Source organism: Opisthocomus hoazin, chromosome 8 (genome assembly GCF_030867145.1).
Source record: "Opisthocomus hoazin isolate bOpiHoa1 chromosome 8, bOpiHoa1.hap1, whole genome shotgun sequence".
NCBI classification, from domain to species: Eukaryota; Metazoa; Chordata; class Aves; order Opisthocomiformes; family Opisthocomidae; genus Opisthocomus; species Opisthocomus hoazin.
In genome coordinates this window covers 66,870,363-66,886,478 of record NC_134421.1, presented here as the reverse complement: position 1 = coordinate 66,886,478, position 16,116 = coordinate 66,870,363, and the positions used below count along the sequence as shown (strand labels likewise).

The window sequence follows — 16,116 nt, the reverse complement described above, 5'->3', positions numbered from 1 at the left end:
TCGAAAGTCCTGCCCACTCTACAATAAAGTCACAGAGATCACGATGGGGAAAGCAGTATCAGAAGGGTTTAGAGTGAGCATCAGCACACTGATGGCCCTTTACATCATTCCAGCAAGCCAATCCAATTCATTTACCTGGCAGAAAAATAATGCAGCAAAGAAAAACAGGAAAAATAAATATTTTTCTGCCAGTTTAGTGGGCTGAACTGGCTCATGAAGGGACCTGATAGGGCCAGGGGTTGTGCAAGGGAGGGAGCAGCCCCTGCCTGAAAATGCAGGCAGTGCTTTCAGCAATAGCAAGACGTTAAGATTGTTTCAGCCATTTGGAGGACTATCTCCCTGCATATTCCTGCTATCTCACCAGATGGGGGGCAATACAGGTAGCCATATAAGCAGGTACCCGCTCAATACAGACTCTGTCTTCTCCGTAAAGTTTTACACCAGCATGCTCATATGGAGAGGGATGTCTGCATGAGAAGTCTCTTCTGTCTCAAAGCGATTTCAAAGTGATCAAAGCTATCTCCTGCTGCTCTGGGTATGCCTAAAATTACTGTTAGTGAAATGAAGTAGAGGGAGAACACACACTCCTCTGGTTTCAAGGTGGTTACTTTTCTGTACTGAGTGGCCCTTTGTGCAGCACCAGATTGAGACAGTTCCGTGTAAGGCCCAGCTGCCAGCATCCTGCCCCCCTCCTTCTGAGATTCTGTGTGGAGAGAGAAGTAACATCCCTACCCCTCATTTCTAGGAAAATACGTTAGTAAAAAGCAAGGGACAGGACGAAGGATTCAGAAACAGGTGTAGAGCGTGACGCTACTTTGAACTCAGTTACTGGAAGTTGCCGTAACTTTAAGACAGAGTTCAAGAACCAGAAGACGTGGAAACAGTCCAGTTTGGGACACGACCCTATCTGCTTGCAAACTTTGGCTCCTCCAATTCGACCACAGTTGAGTATAACCTTTCCCTCAATCCCCGCTCCCATAGACATGAATTTGATACACATTCCCTCAACCTGGCCAAAGCCAGCAGATATTTTGAGTCAATTTGCCTTTTTTTGATCTCAGGTTGAAAGGGAGGGCAGGAAAGGAGCCACCATCTGGACTTGACCTTGCTGGGACTGTGGGGAGTGAGAAGGGCTCATCCACCACAACAGGCACTTTCCACCTCCAACATGCTTACCTTGCTTTGCTTTCTGTCCAGGTAGAACTGATGTTGACTAATGGCCATAGCCCAGATAGACTTTATTAGTGCTGGACAGGCGTACCACGTATGCACGGCGATGCCACTATGCCCAAAAGTCCTCCTGGTCACAGATGCCCTGGAGAGGAGAAAAGAATGAACTGGGGTCACATCAAGGTTTCCTCGGACTGTTTTCTGTGGCAGAACCTATCACAGAGCTCATAGTAAAAGCTACTGTCTTTACTGTGCACACCCTTGTGCTAATGGGAGAAAATGCTTCGAGAACAGCAATAAATAGCTAATAAAGCCAGGAGAGCATTTACTTTAGCTAACTCCTCAAGTTAGCAATCTGCAGGGGACTAACAGTAAAAGATCATTCGTTGTCCAGTTCTGACTGTATTCCTGGGTTTGGCTGAGCTGATGCTGACCTGCTGTGTATCTGAGGGGAGTCACCAATGCCAAAGCATGTGTGCATCCTCTGTGTCTCATCACATGCCGACACACCTGAGGCCAAGTCCTCACATCCTCCACTACTTCTGGCTTTGGATGGTGGCTCTCAAATATTAGGACACAGGTGACAAATAACGATCCACAGGATCAATGGCTGCTTTACAGAACGTGCGAGAAACTCTTCAGGTACCTTGATTTCCCCACTTGTAAACAGATGTAGGAGGACCTGCCATGTGGCATGGGAAAGGGGAGTTGTAAGGCTCAGAGAGGGCTGCCTAGTGCCCTGGAGAGAAGAATGTTTCTCAGTGATTAGCTGAGTGAATACAAAACCAGGAAAAATAAGAACTAAATGTTTCCTCTCTGGGACTCACAATTCTCCTCAAATATTAGCAAAAAACACAGGTTAGGTTTCCCCATGCTTTCACAACTGTACAACCCTGCTTGGTTATTCCTCCCCCCCCCCCCTCAACTCTAATCCCACCAGCAGAGCCCCTGACACCAGCACACGCAGGCTCGTAGCGTCCTGGTCTGCAGCACTCCTCCCATTGTGGGGATAGAGCACTGGCTGGAGTAAACCAAAATACCGAGCCCCAAATAAGAGGTCCTCCTCTCCAGTCTGTTGAGAGCCCTGTGGCGGAATACGACTGTGAAATGAATGTGAGCACAGGTACAGAGGCCAGCTCAGAAACGTGGCACTTTTGTTGCAGCCTTTTACACAGGCATGTGGATGGTGAAGAGGGGCCCGTGCATGAGACAGATTGGGGAACAGGGTGTGCTACAGTGGGGCTGCCACAGTCCATAGCCAGCAGGCACGCTGTGCAGTGCAGATGTGGCAGTGGCACTGCAGGCCAGCTCAGAAGCTCTGCTGTGCAGCGCCAGGGACGGCTGACTCTCTTCTCAGCACTTGCAAGCGCTCATTCTGCTAAGGCAGTGGTTGCCCTCCGGCATCCACACTGGCCACCTATCCTCTAGTGCCCCTGGGCTACTGCCCTACCCAAAATTGGAGGTGAACGTGGGAAGGAGATGCACATGGTCAAACAAAGTTGTGATAGAGCCAAGAATGAAAGAAAAGCAAAACTGCAGTGAAATGGGAACTGCTGGCCAGGTTCAGGCTGGGAGAGAGCTGACAGCTCTGGTGTCAGGGCCTTTTCAGTGCTGCAAAATGTCAAAATGTTTAAGTCAAATTATGCAACTACAAATTGGAGTGAAATTTCTTTGAGAAAACAGCCACGGCCAATGAAAACAAGGTCTGAGACAACTGGGATCTCGTGTTTCAGTGTTACCCTGTGCTGAGTCCTTTTCATGTGACTGGAGTCCTTCTCCCATTACGAGTATTGTTCTTGTGAGAAAACTCTCCACGGATGCAACAGGATGGTGGCTGAGGGTCCTAACGAGGATGGGTGCTGGGCTGCCTCATCCCTGTCACTGGACAGGGAGGGAAGGCTGTGCTGAGAGGTGCTCTTGAAGTTGAGGCTGGAGAGGGGATCCAACTGCGGATGCTTTGTGTGGGTTTAAGGGACACAAACCACTGCAGCATATTGGCATATAAGGCTCTCAGGCATTAAGGCACTCAAATGTAGGTTAAAGCCCCCGTTCTGGTGTCATCCTATTCAGTTCAAACACAGTTACTCATTTTGAACTCTCAGAAACATACTCTGCAAGTCACTCATCTCCTCATCTAAGAAGCAGTGATTTCCAATTTTTTTTCTTTTTGGAACCTGTACATGTTTCCCATAAACTGCAAACCCTGTCAGAAAGTCTGAAGATGTAGCTGGTCAGACCTGTGGACTTGCTTTTCACAGCTGTCTTGTGGGGACCTGTGAGAGATGGCCCACGGGTGTTTCTTCCATGACTCCCCTCCATGCATGCCACATGCGCTAGGGAATGAACCCTGTTGATACCCCCCAAAATGTATCGCTTCCCTCCTTTACAGGGTAAGTCACCGCGATGAAGAGAGGTTAAATGGCTTGCTCAGGACAGGAAGCCACGGCAGAGGCAGGGCTTCAAAACATACACTGTGCTGCCCAGCCCTGGCCACAACTGCCGGGCCATGCTTGCTCTCCTGTGAGTGTGGCTTCGCTGACTCAGGCTCTGGTTTGGCTACATGGAGAGGAATGCGGAGAGAGCATGGTGTTGGCTACTCCTCTGCCTCCACATGCCGAACAACTCCTCGCAGGAGTCCATCCCTCTTGGCCGGGAGACTACAACCCGAGCTGCGCTCCCACCATGCCACTGCAGCGTGCCTTGCGGCTCTACAGCCAGCGAACCATTTTGACCTGGACAGTGGTACTCTCTGGATATGAAAATCAACCAGCTGAATTTCCTTGTAGTGAGAAAGTACCAGGCTGACAACCTGGGACAGGGTTTTGCCCTTCTGGTGTTGATTCAGAGAAATAGCGTAATGGAATAAAAAAAACGGAAGCTCTTCTGTGTCAGTAACTCCTATCATCTAAGCACAAACGAGCCAGAAGAGGTTCCTCTGTTCAGTCACATTTCACGCATGACACTGAGCTACAAACAGCATCACGATTTTAACGTCCCAGAGCAGTTTGCTTTCTTTTCCTTCCAATCGCTGCTTGCAGGAAACGGCCAGCCTGGGCGCTCAGGGGCTTCTCGCTGCTGGTCGCTTGCGGCACGCGTTTCTGACTCCTCGCCCACTGCTGGAGGCTCGGTGGGGGAACGAGCACACTACCCCCAGCTCCCAGCGTATTCTCAACTTTGGGAATTTGCTCTGCTAGATTTCATGTGACTATTTACATGCTTAATATTAAGCAGATGCTTCAAGGCTCAGCTAACCTGGAGCTGCACAACGGTATGAGCTGCTCTACTGTTTTTGTAGCGCCTGTGGTGACCAGCAGCCTTGTATTGGTATTGGTGTGACCATGTTCACATCAGGGCACATACACACAGAAACTGCATGCAAAATTCCCTTAAGTACATATATTAGACACAGACAGGCATGGGAAACAGGTGAAACAGGACCACAGCTGAGCGATCAGCAAAACACGCTACTACCAGCAGCACATCAAATCGGTCCGGGAAGAGAGCTGGTTTCCATCGGCCGTCGTTGTCCTTACTTTGCAGCAGGACTTTGCCTTTAGTGAGAACAACTGGCAGAGCGATTTACGCACTGCTCACTGCCTGCAGTAACCGTCCACGAACGCAAACGATCAAGGGGTGCAGAATGCACTGATTTGATGCAGCCCAGCCACCTGAACTCACTCTCTCCCACGTTCAGTCTCCAAAGTAAGAAAAAAAGACTCCTGTGCCAAAAAGACTGACGGGCTTTCATCCAGACTGCCGGTAAACCTCTGGTGCCGCGCCATTCCCTTCAGCTGCGCTACTGAATATTTATTTACGAGGAAGCATGCGAGTACAAAATCTGGCGCCCATCTCCCGGCTCCAAGCGCAACGCGGGGAGAAGGCGAAGCCCCTTTCACGCATGGGGGTTGCCGGCACCGCAGCCGGGGCACGGCACAGCACAGCACCCGGGGTCAGCATGTGCCAAAACAGAGGGAAAAGGAAAAAAAAAAAAGAAAAAAATCCCCACATCCTCAAAAAGACCCACCCGAACCCAAAACGTCCCGCTGGGAGGAAGCGGCGGCTCCCGGCTCGGTACCTGCTGCCGCTCTGCTGACGGGGTCCTCCCCGCAGCGCCGGCGAGACCGCGGGTCGCCGGCACCCGGCCCCGCACGGCACGGCTAGGCTCGGTCCCGCACGGCTCAGCCCGGCTCGGCTCGGCCCCGCACGGCTCCGCTCGGCGCCGCACGGCTCGGCCCCGCACGGCTCGGCCCCGCACGGCACGGCTCGGCTCTCACCTGCGCGGGTCGTGCACCTCCACCGAGAACTTCTTCTCGCGGAAATAGAGGTTCTCCAGCTGCCTCCATTGGAAGATCTGCGGGGAGAAGCAGCGGGTGAGGCGGCTCCGCGCACAGCCCCGCCTCCCCCCCCCGCCCAGCCGCCGCGGGGCAGCCCCGGGGGCGGGCGGCGCGGTCCCGCCGGGCCCCGCTGCCGGGTGCCGGGGGGGGGCGGTGGTTTCGCTTCGCAGGGCGAGGTGCGGTTTGCACACATGCGAGGCACGGGCGGACCGGGGTTCGGCCGCGTTTGTTCCTTCCAGGGCGGGCAGCGGGTGTGCGCCGGGCCCTTCCCTCGGCGGCGTGGCTGCGCGGCGCAGACCCCGGAGGGGCCGAGGTGGCCCGGCTGGGTGGGAGAGACCCCCACGGGGGCGGCTTGAGCCGCTCTGCCGCAGTGTGACCCCCAGCTCAGCTCCGACCCCCGCGACGACCATGAACGTCGTACGAGCGCAAGCCGGCCGGGGTCGGTTTATCCATCCCAGCTCCATCCCAGCTTTGTCCATCCCAGGATCCATCCCAGCTTTGTCTATCCCAGCTTTATCTATCCCAAGATCCATCCCAGCTTTATCCATCCCACAGCTTTATCCATCCCAGGATCCACCTCAGCTTTGTCCATCTGAGCTTTATCCATCCCACAGCTTTATCCATCCCAGGGTCCATCCCAGCTTTGTCCATCCCAGGATCCATATCAACTTTATCCATCCCACAGCTTTCTCCATCCCAGGGCCCATCCCAGCTTTGTCCATCCCAGGATCCATCCCAGCTTTATCCATCCCATAGCTTTATCCATTCCAGGGTCCATCCCAGCTTTATCCATCCCAGGATCCATCCCAGCTTTGTCCATCCCAGCTTTGTCCATCCCAGGTGCCATCGGGCTCGTGTTGGCAGTACCCAGCGCTCCAGCGTGCTCCCAGCAGCGCGAAACGCAGCGAGAAGCCGTATTCCTGCCTCCATTTTACAGGCTGCCCCATCGGGGCGTCTCAAAGCAGCGCGCAGACCAAGCCCAACGCTGTCACCGAGGGGGGGGAAACTGAGGCGTGAAGCAGTCGTGGGAGTAAAATGCAGGTCTCGCGGGGGGCTGGCTGTGTGCCCTCGCCCCTCAGCCAGCGTGGGCCGGGGGGTCTCTGCGTGGCCTCGGGCAGTGGGGTGTGCTGGCGCGGTCCCTGTACCCACGCCTCTGCCGTGAAATGGCCCACGTCTCCCAGGCGGGAGGGAGGGCTGACCCGCAGCAGCAGCACGAAGGACGCCATGACTGCAAAACCGCGTCAACTCTGCAAACCACAGCACCGTCACCGCCGCAGACGGTTCCACCACCGCCTCCTCTTTACAAATGAGTAAGCCAACATCCAAACCCTGGCTTCCAGGCTGCTCATCCGCGGGGAGGAGGCAGCCTCTGCTCCCTGGGCATCTCGCGCTTCAGCTTCCCGGTGCTGCCCCTAGCAAGGAAGCTCGCTGCTAGGGAGCAGAGCCAGCAGAGCTTTCCCTGATTTATGCTCCTTCTCCCACTACAAGCAGCTTCTGTGGAAGTTCCTGTCCTGCCCCCAAGGAAGGCGCTGGCTCCTGCCAGGCCGAGATAAGCTGCTTGCCAGTGTCAGCGCTGGAGATAAGTAAACAGGAGGCGTAATTTGATTTGCACTGATTAAGCTGCTGGTGGAGGTGAAATCTAGCAAACAGAATAAGCCACAGTGAGGACACAAACATTTTCTCCTCATTAATACTTCAGGAGCAGCAAAACTGAAAATATTTGCGTTTGTAAAAGTTTCCAACCAAGAGGTGGGGGTTTTTTTTGAGGGGGAGGTGTGGTGTTTTTGTTTCTTTTTTTGTCTCTATAAAGAGGTGTTTGGAAGGAAGCAAGGGGTAAGGAGGGCACTGAGCTGCCCCACACTCTGGGGCTGTCTGCATTGCAGGAGGGTAGGGGAGGAGGGGGGACAGGAGGGATGGGAAGCTTGAAGGGCTGGGTTACACTGTCCTTAGAGGATTATTTTATTCCTCCACTGGAAACATTAATCACCGCATGAAAATTGTAATCACCGAATGAAGCACAGAAATACCCACTATTTTACCCACAAAGGGAGGATAGACAGGGGGTGAAAGGGTTAAGCTGGGAGCTGAGGTCCCAAAGTGAAGCCTGTCTCCCCTGCAAGCACCCAGTGAGCTGCAGCCGAGCTTCAAAGGCACAAAAAGGAAGTTTGGGGCCTGAACGCCCACTGGCAACGACCGGGGTCAAGCCTGAGACTGCCATGTGGGCTGCCGAAAACATCCCGCCGTGCTTCCAGATGCCGGTCCGCAAGGCGCGGAGGGTAGCGCGGCCGTGCCGCACGGCATGTGCGGAGGACGTGTCTGGGAGGCGCTCAGGCATGTGGAACGCACAAGAGTCTGAGAAACCAGCAGATCACACCCTTCAGAAAATATCCCTCTGTCCCCGCGTCCCCCGTTGTCATTTATGACTAAACTTCGGTGTGGCGCAGAAGGAATTTGAAACTCTTTTCTGGGCTGTTGGCAGCCGCTCTCCCCCCCATCCTCCCCCCTCGGACTCTGCGGGACCGTCCCCTGCACTCCAATCCTTTCCTATTTTATCCTCTCTGCTACCAAACCTCACCGTGCTCGGTTCGTTAACTGCAGCTCCGTTTCCCTTCGATGATTAACTCCAACTGTCCAACGCACGGGGCTCTGGGGGAGCTGCTCAGGCGCCCAAACGGGGGTGTCGAGTGCCATTTTCCGTGCCCTGGGGTACCCTGCCTGGCCTCGGGCTGCTGTCCCAGGGCTGCCGGGCCCGCGCAGATGTCTTGGAACCCCAGCACTGCCTAAAACAGCATTAGACACCTACGTTTTGGGCACCAGAGCAGCTCCTCAGATGGTTGAATTTTTATTTTTAGTTTCTTTGTTTTTCTTGGCAGGGTGTGAGAGGAGCCAAATCCAGACTCTTGGGAGGGAGGGGGTGAAAGTGACCCCACAACCTGACTTCGTGTCTTTTTTTCCGTAGCCCTGTTCTCCAGAACGTACACGTGGAGTTTTACCGTTGCTGTAACTGTGCTCCCTTTGCCCCCCAAATGTTATTCTGCAGTCTCTCACCCCTTTTGCCCACATTGATCTGAGAGGCTTCACCCTTCCTACACATAGGGAATCCAATACGCAAAAATGTGAATACCCACAAGAAAGTAACCGCTTTCCTGCTAGCCGATCACAGCCCCTCAGGAGAAACAAAACCTGAGGTCTCCCTTCAGCCAGACCTCCTAATGTAAGCAAGCTGTTCCCTTCACCAGTTGCCCAGCTTATGTACGGTTTCAAATTGATGTTGTTAATTCAGTGACAGATGCACAAGGTGCCATTAGTGGGTCTTCTTAAATGGAAGCATAATTTTTACCCATCAAGATCCTTTTACCGTGCTGATGCTTGCAGCCTTCACTGGGGAATACGAGCCACAGCAGGGAGCTGGTCGTAATTTCAACAACCTTGCAGAAATGCAGTGACAACAGATGCGTGCTCGTTTTGGGGCTGCTTCGAGTCAAAGCATCCATGTTTGTGGCAGGTTTGCCTCTTCCTACACCGAGTCTGCGTCTGGTTTTGGGTTGTTTGGCTTATGAATGTCTTTGGTTGATTTGCAGGGCTGAATCCAACACCGGCCCTTGTGGGTGGGACAATTCGGAGTGGCTTTTTCTGGAGTTGTATTAGGGGCGTAGCGACTTTTGCCAGAGAAAAGGTACCTCGCAGCAGTAACTGGGACAGCATCTCCCTAAACATGCTGGAAATGAGGCTTAGGAGAAAGTCACTTGGTAACACAAGCTGAGACCACAGTTTCCCTGCCCTTGAGTAGCTGCCTTCACTCAGAGCCCGCAGACAAGGGGACAATTAGTGGTGCTCGCGGTGGGCTGAGTTTCTGTGATGTGGTGGTTTGCCTTCTTCTGAGGTCAGCAGCCCATTTCAGATCATGCAGCACTGGGCAACTCTCAGATGGGAACAATTTTTGGTAGTGGCCATCATTACAGACTGCATATGAGATCATTTAATCTTCAATAAATACTTAAGGAAGTCTCCCTGAGAGTGGCTTTTGAGCACAGCTGCACACTCACGCATGCACGTAAAAGGGGAAGGGGCTACTAAAAGAGGGGAAAAGAATCACCCTTATTCCCTCCTCCTCTGGGGAACCGTCCCCACCACGGGCTCTGTTTCATCGCGCCAATAAAACTGGAACCAACACCATCACTTGAATTTGCAAGACTGCTTATCAACCCACGAACATTCAAGAGAATAATTGTTCCCTACTGGACGATGTGTACCATTTAAAATGCGTTGGAGTGAGTGGGGAGGATATGGTGGGGAAGCCAGTGCCAGAAATGGCTTTTCTGCAAAGCTGGCAGCTTAGAAGAGGAGCCAGGGGAGAGGTCCGAGTGCTGCATGGTGTGCTGCGGAGAATTCAGGTGCAAGCTACAGGAATTTTCTCAGTGGAAACCCCTTCCATGAGGTAGGCCAGCTTGCCAGGCACCAGATGTTTGCAACTAGTTACAAAGAGCTGCAGTCAAAGCCCTTCAGACGCAAGCTTCTTTTGTGAGCACGCTTGTGCTTTGCTGGCTGCTCCCTAGTTAAGCTGAGGCTGGAGGAGAGGAGGCCCAGGGACCTGCATCCGTTTCAGCCATGTGAGTCTGAAGAAGGTTTTTACCATTTTTATTGACCGTGGGGCCGGTGCCATGGAGTTTGCACACAGCAGGAGGTAGGGTCAGCGTGAGAGCATTTGAAAAATGCCAGAAGCTCCTGATAAACAGGGGAGGGTGTTTTGTGAATGAGACATAGAGGAGTTGTTTCTGGCTTAGTTGCTCATGTCCTGGGTGACCTGGACTTTGCCGAGGTGTGGGGAGCTGAGTTAATCTGTGCTAGGCACTGGGCCATGCTCTGTCCCTTTGTGCTCGGGAAGCCGTACCTAGGTGTCCGGTGGAGGGACCACGCCATGCGTTTGGGAACCCCTCGCAATAACAAGGTTATTGCTGGCACCTGTGTCGCTCTGCAGCTCAGGGACACGACGGAGAGGGCTGCTGAAGGGCAGCACTGGTGGTTGGTGCACAGTGCCCTCTGCGTGACGGTACCCAGAGGAACATGCCCGACTAGTACCTTTTGGAATAATTCTCAGGCTTCTCTATCCTGGGGTTGGGGTACTGGGTCCCTGATACTGTCTTCTGCCTGCTGTGCCCACAAGAGCTGGACTTGGCATTGAAGTCAGGTCAACTGGGCAGTGTGCACTGTGGCTGGACGACCATGTTGGGGATACAGTGTGAACCATTTTGCACTGGGTCTATTAAGAATCAAATATAAACGCCCAGGTGTTTGGTGGCTCATTTTCTTTCCCTTTTCTGTGTGCATGTCTTCCCCTGAAGCACATGAGACGGGGCACAGGCAGAATAGGGTTACTCAGCGATGCACATTCTGTCAGGGTTTTCAGGTGTCACACTTGGTGGCTGTTCAGAATCACACCGTTTGTGGATGTCTACAGAGGATCTACCCGCTGTTTGTCAGCTCTCTTTGGTAACCTGAAGGGGATTTACACAGGAGATGGAGACAGACTTCTCTTGGAGCTGCTCAGCAGAAGTATAAGAGGCAATGCACACAGGTTGCAGGGTTGCAGCAAGGGAAATTCTGCCTAATATATAAAAAAACCCCAAATCCCAAACAATCAGTGAAGGTGACAAACACGAGGGCTGTGAGTAACCTGGTCGAACTCTGAAGTTGGCCTAACTTTGAGCAGGAGTTTGGGCTAGAGACCTCCAGAGGTCTTTTTGACCTGTATTTTTCTTTAATTCTAAGCATCTAATAAATGATCAACTGTAATTGCTGACCTAATTGGCGTCTGCCAGTCCTTCAAGTCTTGCAATTTCTTAAATGATTAATGCTTTGTTGAATCATACTATGTGGAAGGAACAATCATCCCTCCAAATTCATGGACTACCACCCAGACTGGATGCACTGAAAGGCTTCTAGGAAAGGCAGGGGAATAACGTGGCACATTTCTAACAGCCCAGATCCAACCCCTGCCCTTGCCTACACTATGGGCAAGAGCCAACCATGGATGACATCCCGAGACTAAAACTGGTACAAAACAATGGAACTAAACAACGACAGTATTTTCACACAGCTTGCATGAGTACAGCTACAAACTCCCAAGTCTTTTGTTTTGCAGTTTAAAGACAAAACAAATGTAACAAAAAAATTCCTCCTTGGAAATGTAATTCCCTCCACCAAACAAACCAGCAAGCAAAATTCTAGGGGCTGAGTTATGCAGGAGGTCAGGGGGGAGGTTGTGAGCAGTCCCTTTTTGGCCTTAAACTCTATGGAAATCACAGCTCCAGCAAAGTCAATGGCAGTTTTGTCCTAGTGATTTCAGTGGGGCCATGGTTTCCGGGCATGGATTTGTGTTCTGCCTCAAGCCAACCCCGCTCCCATCAATCATACCTCTGTCAAACTAGTTAGAGTGAATGAGGAAGGAGTTGGTCCAGGCAGAACAGCACCATCTCAGCTCAAACAAATGGACTCTTGTTTCAGGGGCAGATTTACCAAGAGATTTCCGTGGGCTGTCACCTGTGAATTAGTGTGACCCATTGCTGAGGGTGCCCCCAGGTCATGAGATGGGGATGCTGCTGCACCATAACTCAGACTTCCATCCTGCCACACTTCCATTCATTTCTGTATTTCTATTAGTTTGGGTATTTTTTTTTCTGTTACTTCCCAAAACAAAAAAATAAAAGATTTCCTGTTTGATTTGATGTGGGAAATAACCCTGCAAATGATCTTCCCAGAGGCTTGCCATCCTCCCTTCCCCCATGGAATGAGAGAGTGGCTTGGCTAAGTGGGACTTTCAGTGGTCTGTCAGCAATCCCAGCTCACTATCTAATTACTTCTTCCCCTCAGGCTTCAGGACTCTTTTTTTGCCAAACAGACAAACAATTTCTGGTCCAATTTGAGATCCTTTTTGCTGTGTACTGTTCTCATGGGACCACGCCACCCCAACAAACATTTCTGGCTTGACTAAACAGAAATAGCATCTAGATCTATATAATCACCGCTATGCATTCATTTCCATTATGGAGAGACAATTCCCTATTAAATTTCAAAGTGGTTTATTGGCTCAGAGAGACAGCAAAGCATCAGATCACAAAGGGAAGAGCTGCTATTTTGACAAAGCGTTATTTGTCTACATAATGCAACTTTGTATTTGTGTCTATAACTGTATACAGATTGGGAGATCAGACTTTGACTTTATACACAATTGAAGGCACCTTTGCCACACATATGTGTCTGGTAGATGCAGTTAGATGTCGTATTCCTGTCACCACGGTGGGTGTGTCTAAATTAATATGTCTACAGACAACTATTTTTCCCTGATTCTCATAAGTTAAACTTTCTCCCTTATATCCTCTGCGGGCAAATCAAAATTACTAGATCTTCCTGCACTGAAGATCTCTCCCTTCTGATGTAATATACTATGTGTAGATAAAGGATGCCCACCCTATAGCCTATGAACCAGCTGTGGCACCCTGGAATGATTTAATGCCGCCCACAAATCGTTCCTGCTTCTCTCTTTCCTAAGGATCCTTTTGTCTTCTCTAGCGGCGGGACTAAAATACATTTATCTTGGAACCAAAACAGAAGAACTGCCATCCCCATCCCACCCGGCTATGACGATGCACATACGTATTAGGCTGTGTGACTAAAAATACTCCTGTGATGCAGGGTGTCTGCATGTGGGGTGGCACAGCAGTGGCAGTCTCACGTACACAGTCATGGGCTGCAGTGCCCGACCTTCTGATGCTCCTGCCCAGGCCACTGACTTAAAGATGCCTCATATTCGTAGCCGTTGAATAACTGGGCCTCTGCATGGCTTCATCTGGTGATAAAAATGCCCAGGCCTTTGGAAGAGTGCGTCCTGGTGAGCTAAGAGACAGCATCTGAGAAGGGTGGGGCATGTGGGGAGCCTGCTGCCACTTCAGAGCCAAGCACAAGAGGTTTCAGTCTCGCTCCAGCTCTCCACCCTAACTCCAGGGCACTGAGGTCCAATCTGTTTCACTTTGTGCTGTTGGAGTGATTTGTCTTTGCATCTTGTTGAAATTCCTGCTGTGTGCTGCAGAATCATTTAAGACTTGGCTGCTGCTTTTATAGAGAATTACCCTTTAAGACCTGAATATGACAAAGCACTTAGAGCAAAGGAGTTTTACTTTGATGGGACTACTCCTATATTTAATGGTAGCCATGGGCTTGACTTGGCTGGATCAGGGGATGGAATGTCATGCTCTAGCCTTTGTGAATGCAAATTCTTACAGAAAACCCTAGGGACTGTATGCCTGATGGTATCACCGCATTACACATAACACTAAACCACCAAAATAGTGCTGGTTTCCTTATAAAACAGCAGTGCTTTAGACTGTGTATTAGAGTTTACAAGCATTATAGTCGATCAAGCTACTTATTTACCTAGATAATGGAAACTGAGCATTGCTGTTCTATGATTTTAAGAAGTAACTTTACCTGGATAATTTAATTAGTGGTCTGAGATCAGCCCTGTTTGGGAGAGATACTGAAGCAAACTTTTACCAGCTTATCTGACAAAAAGTTGTAATGCTGGCCCATACCTAACTGTTAATTCATCCTGGTTCAACCATGGCAAATGCCATGCAGCCAAACTCCTTCTGTCTCGTTCCAAGCTATTGAGCCCTCGTCTCACTCCACAAAGTTATTGTATAAGCTAACGGCAGTTTCTTTCTCTGGCTGCCATGGTTTATGCAGCCTGCACCCACCCATACCCAGCTCCTACAGCTGTGCTGTAGGATACTGATTGCGGGCCAGAGGGTGAGTGGGATTGGGAACTGATCGAGGTTAAAGGTAACCACTTCTTTTGGCTGGGTTGTGCTGAGCTCTGATCTCTTCTCTGGAGCAGTTTCCTTCCCGGCCACACAATTATACCAGCATGACTGAGGAAGGGGCCAAGGGAGGAAATGAGCAGTGGTGGCAGGACTGCGATGGAAGAGGAGGGTGGTGAAGGCCGCTTCAGCTGGTACAGCTGCCAAACGAAATGTTCCCTGAATGACAGCCCAGTAGCATGTCCAGCCAAATCCTGTGGAAATCCTCAGTGTCAGGGACAAAATCCTATTTTCCAGCCCAATGTGCTCTGATCTGATTTGTTCATCTCTCAGTGCTCTTGACAGCTTTTTGGCACAAGGAAGTCCAGTGGTAAGGCATGGAGTAGTGGGTGCTAAAAGGGGAAGAGCCTGGTGCCGCATAGTAGACAACGTGAGGGCAAGCAGCAGCAAAAAAGGTGCTAGTGAGAACGTGGTCTCCTGTGTAACAGGTATGGAACAAGACATTTCAGCAGGGGAGGATCTTAAGCTATGACTGCTCTTCAACAGTCACAGGTCTGGGTCTTAAATTTTCATATGGAAGGAAATGGGGTGAGCAACCTCTCTCATAGAAGAAACAGCATGGTAAGGAACCTCGCTTTATATATGTCTCCCTCCTCCAGTGCTCCACATTTCTAAACACATAACCAAGACTGAATTACTGCACTATAAAATAAGTTGAACCCGCCGTGACCTGAAGGCTGGTTCAGTTTACAGCCAAGTCCATAATCCAAAAGGCATGAAGGATCAGCAACGGGAAGAGAAATAAAAGCGCTGAGCAGAAGGAGTCAGCAGGTAGTCCTTAACAGTCAGCTAATCACAGTGAATAATTTATTACAGCAATGCCACTGAGACTCTGCTAGCTTTTAAACCAGTACTTCCTGGAAATGTTTTCTGTTCCTCTTGTATCACTTGTAAATTTGAAATCTTTTATCCCTGCCTGCAATGCAAAGATGTTTGCAAAGGTCTTAGGATATGATGCTGTTCCAAGAAGACTCCAACCAGCCATGAGTCCAATACACTGTCTCTGACCCCTCTGGATTCTGGATGCTCTAGAGAAAGGCCAGCCCTTTCCAGATACACTCTGTGGCTCAGTGGCACGTCAGTGAGAGGAGTGTTACACATGCTCCATGCCTCTCACAGCAGAAACCAACTTGCTGCCAGATCCAACGCCCTCCTCGAACATCAGGGTTTATAACCCCTCCCAAAATCCTGTTTCAAAACAACCAATTCGATGTTATAACGCTGGATGGAGGGGTCACATACACACCTGTAGTGCCATCTTAAATCCTTCAAAGCTCTGGATCTCCGTTGTATCATGCAGCAAGGAGTTAATGCAAGTGAATTGGACTCCCTTTAGCTGATCTGAATTTCGTGTTTCTTTTGCCTTTTTGACTGTCCTGATGTTCTGTGATCAGTCAGGATAGAGACCAATTTGTCAGCTTCCTCCTCCCCATCATTCACTAGTTTCTATACCTTTCACATCAATCCCTGCTTTATGTTTTTTTTAAGTTACTGGTCTGTCATTCCTTCACCACAGGAAGCACAAGTTTAACCACTCCATCAATGCAATTACTGACTTGACAATGCTTCATTATGCCCTAAAGCAGAAAGGATCTCTATTTGTTCTGCAATAAAGCAGCTCTTAATTAGACTATTGCTCCTCCTGTGTAAATATCTCATTTTGCCTCTGGAATTGGGAAAGTTCACTCTATCTCTTGCTGTTTGGAAAAGACCAAGTGACATCACACAGCAATCTT

General features: G+C 50.5%; 1 protein-coding gene across 7 annotated transcripts in view; it reads right to left on the bottom strand.

Annotated features, from left to right (window-relative positions):
• The window catches only part of FRMD4A (FERM domain containing 4A), a 392,745-nt gene that overhangs the window by 37,187 nt on the left and 339,442 nt on the right, over positions 1 to 16,116 (bottom strand). For all 7 annotated transcript variants that reach the window (XM_075429179.1, XM_075429184.1, XM_075429182.1 and 4 more), the window contains 2 exons: positions 5,445 to 5,521; positions 1,177 to 1,315 (listed from right to left, as the gene is read on the bottom strand). In XM_075429179.1, coding sequence (XP_075285294.1) covers positions 1,177 to 1,315; positions 5,445 to 5,521 — 216 coding nt within the window. The remainder of the gene's footprint in view (positions 1 to 1,176; positions 1,316 to 5,444; positions 5,522 to 16,116) is intronic.